Source organism: Sus scrofa, chromosome 13, assembly GCF_054392235.1.
Source record: "Sus scrofa isolate SSC_HxYL_T2T_F1_AM1 chromosome 13, Sscrofa_HxYL_maternal_Yorkshire_Landrace_v2.0, whole genome shotgun sequence".
Taxonomy (NCBI): domain Eukaryota; kingdom Metazoa; phylum Chordata; class Mammalia; order Artiodactyla; family Suidae; genus Sus; species Sus scrofa.
Window position 1 is genome coordinate 142166316 of NC_139395.1, and position 22167 is coordinate 142188482.

General features: G+C 44.3%; 1 protein-coding gene across 2 annotated transcripts in view; it reads right to left on the reverse strand.

The window, feature by feature from the left end:
* Positions 1-1336: 1336 nt before the first annotated feature.
* The window catches only part of P3H2 (prolyl 3-hydroxylase 2), a 157267-nt gene continuing 136436 nt past the window's right edge, over positions 1337-22167 (reverse strand). For both annotated transcript variants that reach the window (XM_021070049.2, XM_084990714.1), the window contains 7 exons: positions 21059-21186; positions 18834-18929; positions 17235-17385; positions 16276-16393; positions 15204-15279; positions 9346-9486; positions 1337-2700 (listed from right to left, as the gene is read on the reverse strand). In XM_021070049.2, coding sequence (XP_020925708.1) covers positions 2608-2700; positions 9346-9486; positions 15204-15279; positions 16276-16393; positions 17235-17385; positions 18834-18929; positions 21059-21186 — 803 coding nt within the window. In that variant the 3' untranslated portion in view covers positions 1337-2607. The remainder of the gene's footprint in view (positions 2701-9345; positions 9487-15203; positions 15280-16275; positions 16394-17234; positions 17386-18833; positions 18930-21058; positions 21187-22167) is intronic.

Consider the following 22167-nt stretch of genomic DNA (forward strand, 5'->3'; position numbering starts at 1 on the left):
TTAAAAGCATCTGATGACACTCCCTAACTATGTGAATGAAATTATGTATGGTTTGATGTGGGGCAGATTAAAACATAAATGCTTGAGTATAGACATGATGTTCCAGGTGGAACACAACGTGGGTAGCCTGCCAAACAGGAAAAACGACTCCGTGTTTCAGTAATGGCAGAGGATGTGACTCTTAGCCTAAGCCCTCTATTGAGACCTCTGCTCACTGTCTCAGTGTGGCTGAAAGGCAGACTCAGAGCGGGCGTCCCAGCCTCTCCCCCACCCCCCACCATGGCCTCTCCCAGAGCACCCAGGAAGCAGGCACTGCAAGGATCCAAGGACTGTTGTCTTTGTTGATGCCTTGTTGCCAGAAAACAGAAATTAGATCCTTGGCCAGATCCTTCTATCAGCAAATCCGAGTGCCAGCAAACACTTCTCAGTGAGAGAGCAAACAAATAGCCACCTCCCTTTTCGAGGCTCAGGGATTTTCAGCCCTAAATTTAGGCTTCAAGTTTTAAAATCACGTAAACACATAATGAACCCATTCACGAGTCTCAAAAAGTAGGCACAAGTAAATTTGGTTGTATAAGTGAATATTTCTAAAATCATTTTTTGTTTTGTTTTGTTTTGTTTTTGTCTTCTTTGTTTTGTCTTCAGAGCAAGAGGGAAGGACTTGGAAACAATTACGACCAATTACGTCATTTTCAGAGAAGGAAACTAAAGCCCAGAAAGGGAAAGGGAGTTGCTCCAGGTCACACAGCAGAGTATATTTGATCAGGCTGGGTTTAGAATCGAATGCTCTTTCCACTCTCCCACGATGAAAACGCAACCAGAAGGTTGGGTGGAAAACAGATGGTACATAAAATCACTATGCCTCAATTTTTCAGTCTCAAAGGATGGATGCTCTTACCACCATCCAAGATCATAAATAGCAGAAAGTAAATGTGATTTTCATAAAATGTGCTTATCTGCTGCTTTTCTTAAGGGTTGTGACCTGTTCTATTTGCCCATCAGAGAGACAGGTGACCTCCCACAGGCTAGTGGAGCAGACACCCCTGGGCTAGAACAACTCTAGTCCCCGCCCCCTCTGAAACATAGTCTTTGCAGTATCTTCCTTAGAACTGGCACCAAGGACCAGGTGTTCTCTGGATGAACACACCTGTTTGCTAACCATCTGTTTCTTCAAAAATAATGCTCGAACCTTCCTTGCCGCCCCCGAGCACCTGCCAGTGAAACCAACTATGGCCCAGTGTTTCCCCTGGGTTATTCCCAAAGGTCCTGCAGGACCACAGAACCAATCCCTGGAGATAAAGCAAACATTTGGGAGAAGAAAAATAAATGCCGGGTATTAAAATAAAACTCCCTTTATTAAACAAATCAGATACAAGCACTCAAATCCACGAGCTGGAAAGCAGCAAAGAGGAGGGGCTGCCAAAATACACATCAATGGAGAGTGGGATCAATCAGAAATTCATTTTTCTTACTGAAGAAGAGAACACCGCTTCTCACCCATGGACCCCACTCTCAGGCAATGTGACAATGGGGCCCCAATTCATGTGGGAGTAAAGATTTTCTTCCCAAGTCATTGAATGAAGAAGCCAGTCTTGAGACGGGGGTTCTTGGGAAGGAACAGAATGGGATGAAGCTCCATTCTACTTCAACCCCCACACCACCTTTTTTTTTTTTTTTTTTTTTTTGTCTCTTTGTCTTTTCTAGAGCCACACCCACGGCACATGGAGGGTCCCAGGCTAGGGGATCGAATCAGAGCTGTAGCCGCCGGCCTAAACCACAGCCACAGCAACGCAGGATCCAAGTCGCAACTGCAACGTACACCACAGATCACGGCAATGCCAGATCCTTAACCCACTGAGCAAGGCCAGGGATCGAACCCGCAAACTCCTGGTTCCTAGTCTGATTCCTTAACCACTGGGCCACGATGGGAACTCCCCCACACCACCTTTTTAAAGACACAACTCCCAGGGCCATCTTTTCTGGCGCACCATGGTGGGGAGGGGGGATGGAAGCTTCCAGTGTTAGGTGTTCTGTCCGCTGTAAATACTGGAATCGAAAGCACCACCCTTGCCCTGGAAAGGCCGAACCCCTCCGTCTTACGCAGTACTCATCACAGCAGTTCCTCCACAGAGCCTGGGGGCCCAAAGACCCCCACTTGATGCAGTTCCAATCTTGCCATGGACTCCCCAGAGTCAAACCCAGGGCTGCCAGCCCTGGGAGAGACCAGGACTAAACAACACAGGGCCAGAAAGGCCTTCGGAGTCCAAATCACATGCTATCTTTAGAAGTGGAGCACAGTTGTAGTTTGAACAAGAACAGGCTTATTCTTACTGCTTGAGCTTTAGGATCTGCAGCAAATGAACTGTATGTGTGTTGGGGGCAGTGGCGGCAGGGGCGGGCATTGTGACTGGGCTTTGAGAAATGACCTGACGAAAAACCAAGACAGATAGACTGAGTGAGGCAAAGCGAGGGTCTTTAAGAGCAGAAGGGAGATCTGGTGACTCTTATTAACCTGTTAACTTATACCACGGCTCTGTACAAAAATAAAAAAGGTTCTCATAAGATTAACAATTTAAATAAATAGCTGATAGGACACTCTCTCATTTTTTATAGCTCATCTTTGGGGTTGATATTCAGTTCATGCTTCCCTTGTTGTTCTTGATCCAGGATGGCGATCACTTCATCAGCCTGTATTCGCTCCTGAAAAAAGACAATTTTCACATTACTGTTGCAAGCGTGATAATCAGCCCCAGAGGCAGATGCTTCCCAAACACTTCCAGGCATCCTTCTGTACAAGGACTGGCCCTAAATCCAGCTAAGGACAGAACCTCATCTCCATTCCTGCTCGGGTGCTTCCCTCTTTTTTTTTTGCCTTTTCTAGGGCTGCACCCGCGGCATATGGAGGTTCCCAGGCTAGGGGTCGAATCAGAGCTGTAGCTGCTGGCGTACACCAGAGCCACAGCAATGAGGGATCCGAGCCTCACCTGCGACCTTCACCACAGCTCAGTGGGTTAAGGCAACACCGGATTCTTAACCGACTGAGCAAGGCCAGGGATCGAACCCGCAACCTCATGCTTCTTAGATTCGTTAACCACTGAGCCACGACGGGAACTCCCATGGGTGCCTTCTCTTGACTCTCCTACATCCTGAACAATTACTTTCCAAACAGTTCCCTCTTGTTGGGGCTCCCGAGTGGCTCAGTGGGTTAATGATCTGGCTTGTCTCTGCACAGGCCTGGGTTCGACCCCCAGCCCAGTGCAGTGGGTTAAGGATTTGGCGTGGCTGCAGCTGTGACACAGGCTGAAGCTCCGGTTTGGATTTGATCCCCGGCCCGGGAGCTTCCATATGCCGCAGGAGTGGCTGAAAAAGAAAAAAAAATAATAATAATTTCCCTCTTGTCAAGAAGTCTTTTATATTCAACCACTGACTCCCTTTTCTACTGCGTGGTCGCACAAACATCTCCAACTCAGTCCTCCACTTCAGGGTTCAGGCTGAATTCCCCATTTTCTCCCCCAAAGACCTACTTCACTACTTTCCTTTTCTCAGTAAAGATCGTCCCTGCTCATCCATGTGCCCCCAAAACCTGACCGTGGTTTCTCGGATCTGATAAATCGCCTAGTCCTCTTTCTTCTGCCTCCTGTTTCTGCCCTTTCTTTTCAGTGCACGTTACCGTTGCCTTAGTTAAGCCAATGGCTCTCAGCCTCAGTAATGCTGACGTCTTGGACTAGATAACTCTCTGTGGGGGGGCCGTCCTGTGCCTCGTAGGATGTGTAGCAGCATCTTTGGCCTCTGCCTACTGCAGGTAGCCAACAGCATCCCCTCCCTGAAGTTGTGACAACCAAAAAGTTTCTAAATGTTGCCAAATGTGCCCTGGAGGCAGAATCGCTCCTGCTTGAGAACCACGGGTATACACTCTGCTATCTCTTAGCTCAGTTGCTGCTCACACCCCCCTCCCACCTGCTTCCGATGGGTCCTCTGCAGAGTAGTTATGCTGCGAGCCACTCGGGAAGTCCAGGATCCTCGCACTTGAATCGTGACCCCCCTCCCCATGAGCCCTCCCCTTTCCTGCTCACTGCTCACAGCCCTCCCAGGGGTTCCCACTGCTTGACCCTCCAGGACCAGCCTTTTGATGTGCGTACAAGGAGCTGCCTGACTTTGACCTTCCTTCTTCAGCTCTCCTCGTCTTGTCCTCCTACCTCACCTTACAATCCACCTTCCCGACCTTCCTCAAGGTCTCTGACAACAGCACTCTTGAGAAGATTTCCCTCCTCTCAGTGTAGGTTAAGTGCCCCTAGACTTTAAAGGATGCTTCCATTTTATGCTTCCTCTTACCCCCACACCAATGCCTCAACAGGCTCAGGTGGTCTACCTCCAAATGGCCCCTCTAAACTTCCACTCTTTCCCCCTTCTGTATTATGACTCTACAATGTGTTAGAGACAGTGATTTTTTCCTGTCCTATAACTCCTGGGACTGGGGAAGGTGGCGCGGAGGGGCAGAGGGGGGAAGGACAGGGACATAGCTTTTCCCCTACATTTAGAATGGAACTTATATTTCTCTTTTCTTTTTTTCTTTCTTTCTTTCTTTTTTTTTTTTCTGTCTTTTTGCCTTTTCTAGGGCTGCTTCCTGTGGCACATGGAGGTTCCCAGGCTAGGGGTCTAATTGGAGTTGTAGATGCTGGCCTACACCAAAGCCAAAGCAACTTGGAATCTGAGCGGCCCCTGTGACCTACACCACAGCTCACGGCAACGCGGGATCCCTAATCCACTGAGCAAGACCAGGGATGGAACCGCAACCTCATGGTTCTTAGCTGGATTCATTAATCACTGCTCCATGATGGGAACCCCGGGTTTGTATTTCTTGATCAGCTTGTCAAGTCTAATCACTGCCTGCTCTGTGTCAGCTTTTCAGACCATTCACCACCTTGCATACCATGTTCTAGCCTCTCTGGCTTTTTTGTTTCTTGACCACTCTGAGCTCCTTCTTGTCTCTGGACCTTCACGACCTCTTCTCTCCCTGGAATAGTCCTCCCAAGACCTTTATCACAGTTGGCTTTTTCTTGTCACTTGTCTGAGGGGTCTCACAGTTCACCACCTCCTCTCTTTTCTTTTTCTTTTTTTTTTTTTTTTTTAACAGCTGCACCTGCAGCATATGGAAGTTCCCAGGCTAGGGAATGAATCAGAGCTGCAACTGTCAGCCACAGCCACAGCTCTATAGCAACACCAGATCTGAGCCACCTCTGTGACCTACATCACAGCTTATAGAAATGCTGGATCCTTAACCCACTGAGTAAGGCCAGGGACCCAACACTACGTTGGGTGTTTGGGTTTTTTTTTTTTTTTTTTTTTTTTTTTGCTTTTTTAGGCCCGCACCCATGGCATATGGAGGTTCCCAGGCTAGGGGTCGAATAAGAGCTGTAGCCGCTGGCCTACGCCATAGCCAAAGCAACAACATATCTGAGCCAAGTCTACAACCTATACCATAGCTCATAGCAATGCCAGATCCTTATCCCACTGAGGGAGGCCAAGGATTGAACCTGTGTCCTCATAGATGCTAATCAGACTCGTTAACTGCTGAGCCACGACAGGAACTCTGTGGGTTCTTAACCCACTGAACCATAATGGAAACTCCAATCCCTCATTTTTACTTTCCAATCAATTGCCTTGTTCCTTTTTCCAGACATCATTTCTCACAATCTGAAAATCCCTCAAATCTTTTGTTGTCTTTTTCTACTAGATGAAAGCAAGGAATCTTGTCTTTTGGGGTCACTGCTGTATTTCCTGTGCCCAGAAAAGTTACTGATAGTTGGCAAGAGCTGTATTATAGTTGATGAATAAACGCATAAGGGGGCAAAGGGTTTTCTCTGTCTAAAATGTCTCTGCCTAAAGAAATCACGCTCATCCTTTAAGGCTCAGGTCAAATGCCATCTCCTCAGTGAAGCCTTTCGGGTTTCCTCTTTCTATGCTCTAAACACCACACATTGTTGACACTAATCATAATTCTTACCAAGATCTGACTTGTGTTTTAATCACTCAGACCCCTGTATTATCTCTTCACTTTGACTTCAAGTTCCTTGAAAATAAAGGTTATGTCTTACCTCGTTTGTACTTCCTATAAGTAGTCCCTAGCACAATGCCCAGCATAGTAAATTATTAAAAAGAACTATTTTATGATGTGCAAACAAAGCCTCTTTTAGTCAAAAGCTTGTAATTGAGCATTATGTTGACCCAAAGGCGCCCAAAAGGATCAAATACGCTCAATAACAAAACTAAATTGTTGTCATGATGTCCAAGTGTGATTACTACTGTGTGAATATGGGGAAAACATTTTACTGATTAGGAAACGGATAAAATGATCAAATCTGACCGCACAAGAGACTGTTGCTCTGAAAGGAAAGAAGTTCAAGAGTTACAAGTCTCTGCACAAGGAACTGAAGTTTCTAACATTGGGTGTCCTTAAGAGTTTATGATGCTACATCCTCCTTGAGAATTGAATGTCTTTAAAGCCATTTGTAAGGAGCATGAGAGTCGGCCAGCTTTGATGATGTCCTGATAGGCAGACTTTCTTTGCTCAGGGATTCAACCTGATCAGGGTCTCTCAAACTTTGTTGCACACTGGAGTCACTTTGGGAGCTTTCAAAGCTTCTGATACCCAGGTTACACCCAAAGTCAATTAACCCAGAACTTCCAAGGTGGGGAACCAGATGTCAGTAATCTGTAAAGATCCCCAGGTGATTCCAGCGTGGAGTAGAGTCTGGGAATCAAGTCATGGGCAAACTTTCCTGATAGTTGCCGAAGAGGTTCTGGTCATTTTCTTCTGTGACCACTAGATGTCGCCACAGCTCAAAGATGGGAGAAGTTTTCTGATACTTTCCAGGTTAGGAAGGAGAAAAGAGAAGACTTTGTGTTAGCTGATGTTGATAGAAATAATATCTTGGGAGACAGGGCTGAGACACTGATAAAATAGGTTAAATGTTTGTTGAACACTGAAAAAAAAAAAAGCGAGGCAATTTTGTCAGCAACGTGTAATCTCCATGGCATACTCATGTACCCAGATTCCTTAGTCCAAAAGGAGTGAGGCTGGCCTTTGGGAAGTGGAGATGTACAAGGAGAGAGAGGGTGGAGAGAGATTATAGATGAAGGAGACTGATCAGTCCCCTGTGAAGTTTTCACAACTCTGTGTGCTCTGCTTCTTCCGTCAGGACCTTTCTTTTCTCCTTCTGTGCCTGGCCATCGTCTTCTGCTCTTTTAGAATGGTGCTTATGTGAGAAAGTCTTCCTTGACAGTCCCTACAAATGCAATCTGCTGTCTTCTCGCCATCATTTCCTTGTCAGCTTCTCCAGCCTCCACTTGGTCAAGGCTACGTTTTGTTCATCCTTATACACCCAGGGTCTACCTAGCAGAATTTTCCAGACACAGAATAGGCTTTCTGTAAACATTTGTGGAATATATGAAAGAAGGCTTAGGGAATGTGGCCTAACAACTGTGTGAGTTAATGCTGGATGGCAAAAAGTATATGAGAAGGAGAAATTCTTTTTAAGCAGTTTCTGATGCAATTGGATTCAGTGGAGGGACCTACAGAGGGAAATTGGTTAGAATGCCATTTTAAAGGCTAGAATTTCACAGCTTCAATAAGATGCAGCGCTGGAGGAGACTTTGAAGTCAGCTGGTTCAGCCCTGGCCATGAAGTTTCAGGTTCAGGCTCGGCATCCATGTCAAGCAGTTGCTAAGGCCTTGACTGGAGCCATCCAGTGATGAGAAACTCAATACTTTCAAAGGAGACAACTCCACCAGGTAATGGTGATGGTCTGAAAGTTATTCCTTATGTTGAGCCTAGACTTTCCTCCCAGGGGCTTGTGTCCATAGGTCTTTGTTTTCCTTGTAGGGCCACACCCATGGCATAGGGAAGTTCCCAGGCTAGGGGTAGAATAGGATTTGCAGCTGCTGGCCTGTGCCACAGCCCCAGCGATGCCAGATCTGAGCCACATCTGTGACAATGCTGGATCCTTGCCGACTGAGAGAGGCCAGGTATCGAACCTGCATCCTCATGGAGTCCACATCAGGTTCTTAACCTGCTGAGCTATGACAGGAACTCTTTATCCATACATTTTAATTAGTCCCTCTGCAACATGCCAGGCAGACTCTATAACCTCTGCCCAGCAGCCTCCAAAAGGATGAGACCATGGTCTCTTATCCAGGCTAAGTACCCTTAGCTACTTTCAATACAATAGTAACTTCCAATACTTAATATTTAATTTAAATAGCAAATGACAAACTTTCACGTCCCCTCACCCTCTTCTGCAAATGTTTCATAAGTTATTCAGTGCACATTTTAAGGATTTGCTGAAAAAACAAATCAGTCTTCCTGGTGACCAGTAGAAAGTGGTTCCTCTTTACTGATGTTACAATTAATAAACTCAAGACTAATTAGAGACTCTCGAATAGTGCTGAGATGTCTATTTCTGCAGACATTCACTTATTAGCACCTGTATATTAATAGCAGCACTATTCACAATAGCCAAGACATAGAAACAACCGAAATGTCCACTGGCAGATGAATGGATTAAGATGACGTGGTACATACACACAATGGAATACTACTCAGCCATAAAAAAAGAATGAAATAATGCCATCTGCAGCAACATGGATGCAACTAGAGATTCTCATATTAAGTAAAGTGAGTTGGAAAGAGAAATGCCGTTTGATATCACTTATATGTAGAATCTAAAATATGGCACAAATGAACCTATCTACAGAACAGAAACACACTCACGTCTAGACATAGAGAATGGATTTGTAGCTGCCAAGGGGGGAAAGGAAGGGAGTAGGATGAGCAGGGAGTTTAGGGTTAATAGACGCAAACTTTTATGTATAGAATGGATGGGCAATGAGGTCCCACTGTATAGCACAGGGAACTGTGTCCCATCCCTTGGGATAAAACATGAAGGGGGGTGGTATGAGAAAAAGAACAACTATATATATATTTATGACTGGGTCACTTTGCTGCACAGCAGAAATTGGCACAACATTGTAAATCAAGTATAATAAAAAATATAATTTTTTGATTAAGAACTGCATTCAGAGTCCCTCTTCTTCCCCTCAGACTCATACTACAAACATAGGATTGTAATTTCTAGGTCATGGATCTGATTAAGAAAATTCATTCTTGCTTAGAAAACAAAGCCAGTGTTGGGAACCAGAGAGAGAGAATTCTGCAAAAAGTGCCCTCCCCCCACAATTTTCTCTAAGATCCTTGAAGAGTTATGGGTCGGCTAAAAGGATTTTTCAGATCAGTCAGTTCATGAAGCAGGGTGTCTCATTGGCCTTCTGGGTGGGTCAGAAACTCACCAATTCTCTATAAAGTGGGTCCAAGGTAAACCACAGAGCCACAGCACACCTCTGGCCCTTGGTGACTGCTTTCACCCCATGCGGGTTCTCTCCTCCAGATGAGAAGCTGATCATACGTCCACACTTTGGTTTTATAGAAGCCTGAGAAAGAAAGTGAAAATTAAACTCCCAATTCCTGTATTGGGAACATTTCTACAACCTTCCCCATCCTTTTACTGAATTATTTGGGTCAAGTTTTTGTTTTTTTTTTTTGTCTTTTTGCCTTTTCTAGGGCCGATTCCTACGGCATATGGAGGTTGCCATGTAGCCATGGGCCTACGCCAGAGCCACAGCAATGCGGGATCCGAGCCGCATCTGCAACCTACACACAGCTCACGGCAATGCCAGATCCTTAACCCACTGAACGAGGCCAGGGATTGAACCAGCAACCTCATGGTTCCCAGTTGGATTCTCTAACCACTGTGCCACGAAGGGAACTCCTTGGGTCAAGTTTTGAATCAAAGAATAATGGGATCCTGAGGTTGAAGAAAACATAGCTTGTTTCAATTCATCGTCTGCAAAACGAAGAAAAGGTCAAAGTAATACCTAATTCAGAAAACATGCCGTAAAATTGGGTGGTGATGATCATTGTACAACTATAAATGTTATAACAGTCATTTAGCTAAAAAATAAAAACAAAAGACCAAAAAAAAAAGAAAACAAAGTTATCAGGTAGAATGGTTGGCACAGTCCATGGTGTATGGTAATTGCTCAATACGTGCTGTGTTGGTGGCTGGCCAACTCCACAAAGCAAAGGCTCCCTCTTTCAATTCACTTCTCTAATTTTAGCACTTGCACAGCTTCTGGCCTAAGTAGATGTACACTTAACATTTGTGGAATGACAAAAATAAATGAAGAGGACAATCTGGGTGCTGCTAAGTTCTTATAATTGATCTGCGTATTGGTTCCATGGGTGTACCCTTTCTAATTCCTTAGTTGTAAACTTATGGTTTGTGAACTTTTAATAATACAAAGATTTTAAAGAGTCAAGTCTCATCTCGTGTGATACTTTAATTCATCAACCGAGGCTTAAATACCTCTGCTGATGAGGACACAACACGCCTTCAGGTGACCTGTTCCATGGCTTCCAGGGGCTCTGAAAGGATCAGCACAGTCTTTTCAAGCTAGCATATGGCTTGAGGGGGGAGCTGTCCACTAAGGGTTCCGTAGGACAGGAGAGAAAGGAAAAGAGGCACTGCAGGGGACCCTGAACCACGCATTTGATCCAACAAGCAGGCTCTCCAAATTGAGTGAGCTGAAGCAACGGAATATTAGGGGCTTTGCCTCCATGTTTAAAGAAGTGTCTGGTGCAAGTGGAGTTCATTTTTCTTGCTTGCAAAACACAGAAAGCTGACTCATTCCACAGTAGAGCTTAGAAAAGTAAAATAAAGGAAGAATGTGATACTAATCACTCTATTTGATAACACGAGCCCATTCTAACTAGCTATGATCTGAACTGACCTGAGTTGATAGATGCTAATTAGCAGAATTCTGGGTTTCCTTTACCATAAAATGGAATGGCAACATTTTTTTTTTTCCCCACTGCTATCTTCAAGAGGAATATTTGGAAAATTATCTGAAGTCTTTGGATCCTACCTAACATAGGTGCTCCCAGATTAGGTCCAACCTGTGGAAGCTCAAAGGAAGGTGGAGGAGTCAAAAAGCCTGAGACCAGAGTTCCCCTTGTGGCACAGAGGAAATGAATCCGACTAGGAATCATGATGCTGCGGGTTTGATCCCTGGCCTTGCTCAGTGGGTTAAGGATCCGGCGTTGCCGTGAGCTGTGGTGCAGAAGCAGCTTAGATCTGGCATTGATGTGGCTGTGGCGTAGGCCAGCAGCTGTAGCTCCGCTTATACCCCTAGCCTGGGAATCTCCATATGCCACAGGTACAGCCCTAAAGAGACAAAAAAAAAAAAAAAGCCTGAAAGCCTGAGACCAAGGGATGTGTGTGTGGGGGGGAGTGTGTGTGTATTAAAGGAAGTCACTTTCTGGTTACTCTTCTACTCACAATAATTGAGGAGTGATCTGTCTTTGCTAGAAAGAGTTGCCTTTCTTAAGCAGCTTCATCAAAGTGACTTTCTGTCAGTCTAGAGTTTCCTAGTTACTGGTACCCTCAGAATTAATCAGATTTCATGTTTATGGTTTGTTTATTTGTTTTTTGTTTTGTTTTGTTTTGTTTTTGCTTTTCAGGGCCACACCTGCGGCACATGGAGGTTCCCAGGCTAGGGGTTGAGTCGGAGCTACACCTGCTGGCCTCTGCCACAGACACAGCAATGTGGGATCCCAGCTGCATCTTCGACCTACACCACAGCTCATGGAATGCCAGATCCCTAACTCACTGAGCGAGATCAGGGATTGAACCCACATCCTCATGGTTCCTAGTTGGACTCATTTCTGCTGCGCCACAACAGGAACTCCCATGTTTTATGTTTCTGGAGGAGGAATTTGTGGTGCATTTCCACATAAAAACAGCAAAATAACTGACATTCGAAGCATATGAAGCAGGGCAGGAAGACCTTCCTATACACATGCCTTTAGGATTAGTTTTGGGTTTTCTGAGCTGCTCGTTTCCCGGGTGCTGGTCAGGACCCATTCACCCACATGTGAGTGGATTGCTATTGCTTCAATGTGATTACAGAGTCTTGGCATCAACATGTTATAATACTAAAGAAAGGGTGTAGGGACAATTTAGTGCTTTCTCTCTGATGGATCAGAAAGAATTGAAAGTATTTTTAGACATGAAGAACTTTGGGAGAGTTTAGGAAATTGCTTGAAGTGGTTGGGATTCACTATAGGCATGTGGGTTCACAGAGGGATAATCTTATCAAATGGACAGCATCGCCTCTTATATATCAGGTACGAGGAGGAATGACCAGCCTCCATGATGACATTACTTCTACAGGAAAATATGTTCTGAAGTTTAGATAAGTGATGGTAAATATAGTTTTGGAGCAAAACTCCACTGACTTTAGTTTTTCATGAAGCATATGCAATTCATTAAATTTTATCTTTTTCGAACTTGCACTGAGAAACCAAAATTCCTTAATACCCATGTTTCACAAACATGCTGCTGTTGAAAAAAATCCATGTCTCTTCCAAGTATGATAAAGGAAAATTCCTTTTACTTTCCATTTAGCCGATGATTAAAGTCATAGATGGCTCTGTGCTGTACTCGTCTTGAATATAAACAGAAATCTTCAGCCTCAGTTCAAAAGTTACACGATTACCAGATTTTTCCTAAGTAAAGAACTTAAGAGACTTTTCTTCCTTGTGTATTCCCAAAGGTGGGTCATGTCCCTGATTCATTTGTCTTTCAGAGTCAAAGGAGGAATGCTGAAAAGGAAGACTACCAATTTCTCTTTGTTATCGGCACTGGTTACCTAAGAATTTCAATTATCTACAAAATACCCCCAAACTCCACCACATGCATTAATGTGAAGTAGAAATGATTTTGGAAAATAAATCTCTCAAATTGAAACTACTGCATTAAAACAGGTGAGGAGTTCCTGTGGTGGCTCAGCAGTGACAAACCAGACTAGTATTCATGAGGATGTGGGTTCTATCCCTGGCCTCGCTCAGTGGGTTAAGGATCCAGCGTTGCCATGAACAGAGCTTGCAGAGGCAGTTGGATCTGGCATTGCTGTGGCTGTGGCTGTGGCATTGGCTGGCAGCTACAGCTTCAATTCGACCTCTAGCCTGGGAACTTCTTTTAGGTGCGGCCCCAAAAACCTCTTACTTTTTGGGAGGTGTTAGTGGTTAGATTCAGTACTTTCTAATATAGTTACACCTTTGTATAAAAAGTATAAATCTCTTAAAGAGAAGTGGTATCTGCTTTCACATCTTTAAAAAGCGGAATTACAGTTTACTTGCATTCAACAATTAATGAATTAGTGGTTCATACACAGTTTTCCAGGCTTGCTTCCTTTCAAACATTGAGCATTTCCAAACATGGCCACTAGATGGAGTAAAAGAAAAGAAATCTTTTCAACCACCTGTGATTTTTCCAACTGTATGAGCTGCAAGCATTTTTGACCTCAGTTAGCAGAGCTCAGAAATCAAATGCTTCCTGCACAGAGGCATTTCAAAAGTTGATAATATTGAACTAGGATTTAAACTCCAGCCTGGATCATCAGTCCTAATTTAATTTCTCAGATGATGGAGCATCAAATACTCCCAAGTTAAAATTTAAGCTTTTTACAAAAAAGTGTGAGGCTAAATATACTATATATTAAATTGTACAAAATATTTTTCTTAATTATATCAATATTTCTGGACAATTTTAACCAGAATACCCATAGATATCTCCCTTTAAATGCAGTAATATATAGTTTTTCATATTACCTGCTTACCTCCCAGTAGTATGCCATGAATAAGACTGAGAAAAGGGTACAAAATATGAGAGGAAAGACATAAAATTCAGAAAAAGTTGTGGAAATAGCTTATATATTGCAAAATTCTTGAAGTTCATCACATATATGTTTCAACTATTTCAATTCTATGTGGAAGAAAGAGATATCACATCATCTATTTATAATTCAATTATCTCCTCAATCATAAAACCTTTCTACTATGGCATTTGCTCATCAGCTTAAAGACTAAAGGATTCTGGCTTTATGGTTTATAAGTGCTCAGTAGGCTGGTTTTCCAAAGGCATTCGTTTGCCTAGGAAGATGGTGGTTGAATTTAACTTTTATTTTTTGTTTTATTAGGGCAGCTCCTGAGGCATGGAGGTTCCTAGGCTAGGGGTCGAATCAGAGCTATAGACGCTGGCCTACACCAGAGCCACAGTAACGTCAGACCCAAGTCTGCAACCTACACCACAACTCAAGGCAACGCTGGTTCCTTAACCCACTGAGTGAGGCAGTGAAGCCAGGGATCAAACCTGCTTTGAAACTGCATCCTCAGGGAAGCTAGTCAGATTTGTTTCTGCTGAGCCATGGTGGGAAATGTGAATTTTACTTTTTTCTTGGTCTTTTTTTAGGGCCGCACCCCCATGGCATATGGAGGTTCCCAGGCTAGGGGTCCAATCAGCAATGCCGGCCTATGCCACATCCACAGCAACGCCAGATCCGAGCCGCATCTGCAACTTACACCACAGCTCACGGCAAAGCCAGATCGTTAACCCATTGAGCAAGGCCAAGGATCGAATCTGCAACCTCATGGTTCCTAGTCGGATTCATTTCCACTGTGCCACAACAGGAACTCCCAAATTTAACTTTTGATTTTCCCTTATGAAGGTGTGTTCAGAATCTTATTCAAAGCGTAAACATGTAACACATATATGTGTATGTCAGTTTTCAAGTATAGGTTTATTTATCATCAGAATCCCTCTCCCTCTCACACATACACACACACACACACACAAACATGCACACACTAATTTGGATAACTAGGGGTAAGAAGGCCAATGCTCACTCAAGCATGCAGAACACCAAGGTACTTGATAGCCATTCTCTAGAGTCATTTGACTTGTCCTAGTCGTGAGTGCCTTAAGAACATATGTTTTTATGTTTCCATCAGATTACTTGACAAAGAATTACAAGACCTGGGCTCCGGTTCTATGTCTAACACTAACTAGCTAGATGATCATGAGCAAATCCTTACTCTCTAGTCTTTAAATTACTCATCTGTAAAATGGACAAGAAGATTTTTATTGATGGTTCCATTTCTAACATTTTATGATGTATACATTCACTGGGTCTCTCTCCACCTCTTGAATTCTCGAGCTCAAAAATATCTGAAATCCAGCAGTCCTTGGAAAGTGGCAAAATTGAGACTAAAACATACTAGATAAATTTGCAAGAATAGGCTTGCTTACGGTCACAGTCTTGGCATCCATCTCAGTGAATATGAATTCTCCCCCTTCAAAGTCGTCGTTCATGTACAGGAGAGCACTGTAAGAAGAGAGAAACAGGTGGTTCTCTTATCTGCCAACACAACATGACCACAGAATGCTGGAGACTGGCGATGAACTGGCCAGCCTGATTAGCAGGTTTCCTCTGACAAGTCATTCAAATGAATGACCCTCCTAACCCTGAAGAGTAAGATCAGATCTAAGGTCGTAGCATTCACTTATTCCACTTAACGTTAAAATTTTAATTATATTTCACATCTCATTTCTTCTCACATTTCACTTCCTCCAAAGAAAACCTCACTAGGTTTCATCTAGCCCTTTGATCCTGCCCGCAGTATTTAAAACTCTCTTCTTTCCTTTCAGACTAATAACTCTAAAGGACATATTTTTTCCTTGACTTGGCTGGAGAGCTCCAAAGGGTGTAGCCTAGCCTGGTCGATAGGGGGCACTCAATAAACATTTTAGTATAGAGCACAGAGCAGTCATAATGAACACATTAATACGCACATGGTGACTACAACTCCTGACTCTTTCTTTACACTCTTAAATATTATTCAATAAGAGAAAGCATTTTTTTCTTCTGAGTTCCAGTCTTATTTATAAAATGCAGACAGAAATGAGTGAGGCGACAAGGTCCCTACGCATGTTGAGATGGCACCCTGATGTGTTCTCAGACTGAGGTACACAGACCACAAGGGATATGCTTAAGTGAAAGCCAAGTAATAAAAAAAAAAAAAAATCCCATAAACTTTACTTTTTATATTGAAACAAAATGGCCATTTTGTGGAATCGGATGCATCAAAACGTGCAAGGGAATTTTTTTTTTTTTTTTTTTGGCAGGGAATTTTTAAAGATAAAAATATGAGACGATGAAGCTGCTTTTCAGTTGTGGCAGCTGCTTCAGAAGATTATTTGAGCACCTCTGCTTCATGGAGATGAATGTGATGACAAGTACAACAGATCAGCTTTCTAGTTTCCATGGGGTTTTGATAACCGTTGGGCAGAAGCTTGGTTTCGAAGCAGGTGCTGGCGGTACCTGTAGTCCCTAAATGTGTAAGCAGGTGGCTGCTTCCAGCATTCATTGGCCTCCGGGTCCAACAGGCAATTGTCCGCATGGATGGGATGACTGAGATCATTTCTTCTATCTTGTTGACCTGCCAGAAAGGGGAACAGATAAGAATGAGAGATGGAGTGCCATAACCTCTGAGAGCAAAGATGACAGTCTGTCTGCACCCACGGCTGATGCTCCTTGCAAATTTGAGCCCTCAGAAGGCAGAGCGGGTGAAAAAACACTGGGCAAGCACAGTCAAGAGACTCTGGTCCTGCTCTGATATGAACTTGATGTTAAAAAAAAAAAAAATGTAGGCAAGTCATACCTGCCTCTTCAGTGCTAAAAGTTCTCTGATATGAATATACATACGGAAACAGCTATATATTTTGTGGGGGGCAGGAAATTTAAGGATGAGGACAAAATGCACACATCCAATGAAAAGATTTGATTCAGCTGAAGTTTGCTGGTGGAAAAATCTACTTCTGTGGCATTCTCTTTCCCTCCTCCTCAAAAGGATGTAGAAGAGAAAACACAGAGAAGAAATAATGACAACAGGGGTAAGGAGGGCTCTGCCTGTCTAAGCTCCCTTCTATCAGTAATCCCTTCATCTTCTACACTTCCCTTCAGTGCTTGTGGGCTATAACTTCTAGGTTCTTGGATCATGAAAAGTGAAACCTAAAGCATTTTGCTGTGATTTAAGCAAACAGGAGGAATGGATTTGAAAGGGAAAGCAGGCAGAGCGATGGTCTTCTGATGCAGCAGGGGACCGACAAGTAGACAAAGTGGGAAGGGAAAAATCTGAGCAAGTAAGCCTCTTTCATTTTAGAGATGGAGAACTCTGCTAAACCATTGGTTTGATGTGTTCATGGAGCTCTGTTCTGCATTGTTTTCTTTCTCATGTCACTGTGGATAGAAGGGAGTAAGCTCAGACTCTGGAATCTCACCAGACAGGGCTGTTCGGCAGACCATGTGCGTGTAGGAAAAATACAGGGTTGAGTTCAGCATGAAATAGGATTCTACAATCTTTCGAGCCTTCTCGCTGATGTCATAGAACAGACGGGCGCTCTTGAGGGGGACGCGGCCTTCATAACCAAACTGAAGAAAAAGAAGAACATTAAAAACCAGTGCGGTGATGGGAAGGCTTGAAGACACGAGATGCTAAGTTTTATTAAGTCAATGCAGGATGTGCATCTCTCTTTTGCCTAGTGGGAACACTAGCACACACTCGTGTGTTTGGATTAGGACAGTGAGCCATTGAAATGAGCCCACTCAGAGAGGGAAAGCTAAAAGCTAATCACCCCGCTTCCAAAACTTATAAACACCTTCTGCAGCTCAGTACCAAAAAAGCAAATAACCCCATCAAAAAATGAGCAGAAGATCTAAACAGACAATTCTCCAAAGAAGACATACAGATGGCCAAAAAACACATGAAAAGATGCTCAAAATCACTCATTATTAGAGAAATGCAAATCAAAACCACTATGAGGTACCACTTTACACTAGCCAGAATGGCTATCATCAAAAAATCTACAAACAATAAGTGCTGGAGAGGGTGTGGAGAAAAGGGAACCGTATTACACTGTTGAGGGGAATGTAAATTGGTGCAACCACTGTGAAAAACAGTAGGGAGATTCCTCAGAAAACTAAAAATGGAATTACCATTTGATCCAGCAATCCCACTCATGGGCATCTATCCAGAGAAAATCATGACTCGAAAAGACACATGTACTCCAATGTTCACTGAAGCACTATTATAATAGCCAAGACATGGAAACAACCTAAATGTCCATCAACAGAGGAGTGGATAAAGAAGATGTGGTACATATACACAATGGAATATTAATCAGCCAATAAAAGGAAAGAAATAACGGCATTTGCAGCAACATGGATAGACCTAGAAATTATCATGCTAAGTGAAGTTAGCCAGACAGTGAGACACCAACATCATATGCTATCACTGACATGTGGAATCTGAAAAAAAGGACAGAATAAACTTCTTTGCAGCACAGATACTGACTCATAGACTTTGAAAAATTATGGTTTCCAAATGAGACAGGTTGGAGGGTGGGGGATGGGCTGGGGGTTTGGGGTGGAAGTGCTATAAAATTGGGTTGTGATGATCACTGAACAACTATAAATGTAATAAAATTCACTGAGTAATTTCAAAAGATAAAAGCTAATCACCCCTCTTTTCTTTCTCTCAGAATACTTTCCTCACTCTTCTCCAAAAAGATGTCTTGTCATGCAGAATTATTGTTTGTTTGAGTGTGTTTTCACCATTAGACCTTGAGCTCCTTCAGGAAGGGGGTAGTGTATTATTTGTCAAATGAAAATTTAAGAAATACAAAGTTTGATAAATTGATGGCCAAAAATGGAGGAATGAAGGAATGCTGAAAAACAATGAAGGTGCTATTTCCTACATGCTTCCATCAACAACCTCAGAGGTCTCTCTCCTAAACCCTTTTCTTCCCTGTATCTGCTATTCCCAGAAGCTCCTGGATTGACATGTAGGAATTCAAACCCAAAAGACGTTATGGCTTTACTTTGAGTGCTTTCAGGACAGTTGCACCTTCAAACTTTTCATTGGGTGTATGAGGCGAAGTTTTTCCTCTGTATCCATCACCAACAAGCATGATCCCCTGGAAGCGAAATACAAGATGCTCCATTAATGATAATTATGAGTTCATCAGGTCTCCCTTTCTGTCTTGACCGCCAAAAGCTGACAATCCACAGCAAGACTCAGATTCATCCCCACTGCATTCCAGGATCCTGGTATCATTAATTCTTCCAATCAAAAGAGGGATCCATCTTTAACTCCCACACCACATTTTCAGTATAAAACGCCACCACCACTTTCTGTAGGAATAGGTGGCATATAAATATCTACTACATCGATGAATTAAATTATTGATTAACATAAAGAGGTTTTCCCAGTGACTTTAATTTTTTTTAGAAGAAATATGAACTTTGGTGAAGATTCTTTCCCTTTGGTATAAGTGAGACCCGTGAAGACATCCAAATAAAAAGAACAAAAAATTTTATGAAAGTAGAGGAGAGGATTTTGACAGTCCCCTCTCCCTTACCCACAGGGCCTAAGGACAGAGCAGAGCCCACTCCTTTGTCTTTGAGGCAGGGCCCAGCTTGGAGAAGGGATTCAGTAACTCAAGTTTCAAGGTCCGCCCCCGCCCCACCCTGTGAAACTAACACTAATTCAGCCAAACAGCTGCCTCCCAGCTTCCCCTTGGGAGGCCCAAGTTTCTCTAGTCCTAGCTCACACTTGACTTCTCTCAGCCTCAGGTCTCTCTTGTAGCAGAGATAACCCTGCCGGTCCCAGTGGCCTCACATGCTGAGGAAAAGGCCAACAGTTGTGAAAGGGCTTTGAAAAGTCAAAGAGGAGATGTACAAACGCTATTGGTTATTATCATAATAATGATATAGTAGAATAAGAATTCTCTCAAGAATAAGCGATGGAAAACAAATTAGGAAAGTAAATCTACAGCCCTAAAATATATGCATAGAAAGGAAAAAAGAAAGGCAGTTCCAAATCTATTGATGGTGTTTGGGGATTGTCCACTGCTTTAGAGTCTCAATGCCACTGTTCTCACCTCCTTAAAAATCCCACTGGTAGAATCAGCAGTTCAGTCATCACCCCCACCCCGCCAGGAGGGGGAGACAGGGCAGGAGCTACAGGAGGAAGGGCTATACTTTGGCCATAGAGTGTTAACATGCATGCAACATGGGAAGGGTGGGCTTAGGAAATGTATATCCAGACCCCTGGGGTGAGGGGCCCTGGCCAGAAGGCACTGAGCAAAGGAGGGGTCCATCTCCCCACTGGCCAGGAAGGGGGCTCTGAGGCAATCTCTAAGGGTTGCATTTCCCTAGGGAGAGGGGACAGCTGCCCCTCCTGCCTCTTGTCGCCCAAGCTGAACTGGAAGGGATGCTGAGCAAAGAGAGGACAGGGTCAGAAAAGACAGGAGGGTGTCAGCAACCCCACCCTTGACCTCAGGGGCCCAAGAACTCTTTGCATAAAATACCTTCAGACCAAGGAGATGGTCAAAGGCACAAGGTTTAAATGCTCAGAAGGAGGGTGGTTGAGAGGGGCCTGGGGTACCCTGAGCCCAGGGTAGACTAAAGGTGTGATTCATTCCCCCTTCCCTGGAAGAGTGATTGCACCACTGGGCCTATCACCACAGGACATTTTCCAGCACAAGGAGGCAAACTGCCTAGGCCTCCAGTACCCACCTTGGGGAAGGGGTATCAAGGTGGCGACAGGCAAGGCCCAGGGAAGGGGGCCACTTTGTACATTAATACTGGGGTGAGGTTTGGGGAGAAGCAGGACTCTACCCCTGGCTCCTGACTCCAACCCTCTCCCTCAGCTGGATGCTGAGCCCACTGTCCATACCACCCCCAGCCCTATACAGGGCCCCCAGCCCTACACAGGACCCAGCCCCCAGAACACTCCCAGGTGAGGTTCTGAGAGGGAATGGGGTAGGAGTCCCAGTGACTTTATATATGAGGCAGGGCACGTACTGGACACTGTTATCCTAGGATTTAAGCCACTAGCTATTCCAGACCCAATAGGTATGGCCAGGTCTGGACAAAATGACAATCACCCTAACCCAAAGGCTGTAAAAGTGCCTCTGCCATCAATGTGCTTCTCCTAAAGAAAGGGGCATTTCAGGTCTGGTGTCCTGGCTCCAAGTAAGCCCAGGACCAAAGAGCTTGCAGGCTCAGGCCAGGCCGGCCCCGGTGGGCTCCCGGTTCTCACACTGGCAACGCTGTGCAGCTCCCGGCACTGTTCTTCTGACAACACGTTGTCCAGGAGAACACGCTGTGTCCCATTCAGCTGCTCTGAGTTGTAGACAAACGTGATGTTTTCATATAGGAGAGGGCCACCTGCAGGGACAGAGCACATTGTCCTCCCGGTCATCTCCGTCCCCAAGGGGGGAAGCACAGAACACCCAACGCAGTTGTTTTCAATGTGCAGCTCAGGAGAACCTCCTTCCTAATGAGTATTTAGGAATGCAATGGCAAATCATAATTTTGGAAGCTTGAGACACACAATATAGATTCAAGAAAAAGGCAGATGTCTGGCTACCATGTTTCCCCAATAAGGTCATAATTCATATATCACATTTGTATGGTATTTGGGGATGGAGAGGCTCCCCCCCCCCAACTTGATTCCAGAGATGATCCTGCAAAGAAGACTGGGCATCTCATAGGGTTCTCCTCGGTGAAGACTTCTCAGAATTCTCTCAGCAGCTGGCCCCTCCCTTCTCCACAGCCTTCTGTTCCTAGCCCTGTCACAACAGCTCGTGCAATTACTTGGGTCCATGTTTGTGTCCCCAGGCATAACAGTCACACCTCAGTTTCACTGGTCTCTAGAGCAACACCTTTACCAGGTGACACAGGGAGTAAATGCAGGTCAGGACAGTCCCGCCCAAGACACCTGACTCCTTCTCCATCTTTTTCCCATCACCTACTGACTCCAAATGGTCTGGCTTTTTCCTTTCCTTTCCTTTCCTTTCCTTTCCTTTCCTTTCCTTTCTCTTTTTAGGCCCACACCTGCAGCATATGGAGGTTCCCAGGCTAGGAATCAAATCAGAGCTGCAGCTGCCCGACTACACCACAGCCACAGCAATGGCAGATCTGAGCCTCGCCTGTGACCTACACCACAGCTCACAGCAACATCAGATCCCTAACCCACCAAGCAAAGCCAGGGATCAAACCGAAGTCCCTATGAACACTAGTTCATTACCGCTGAGCCACTACGGGAACTCCAATGGTCTGGCTTATAGAATATTTATTTTTCTCTGCCCTCTAGGTACATACAGATCCCCCGCAGAAGAGTTTCCTGCAGGCACCTGCTTTCTTCCT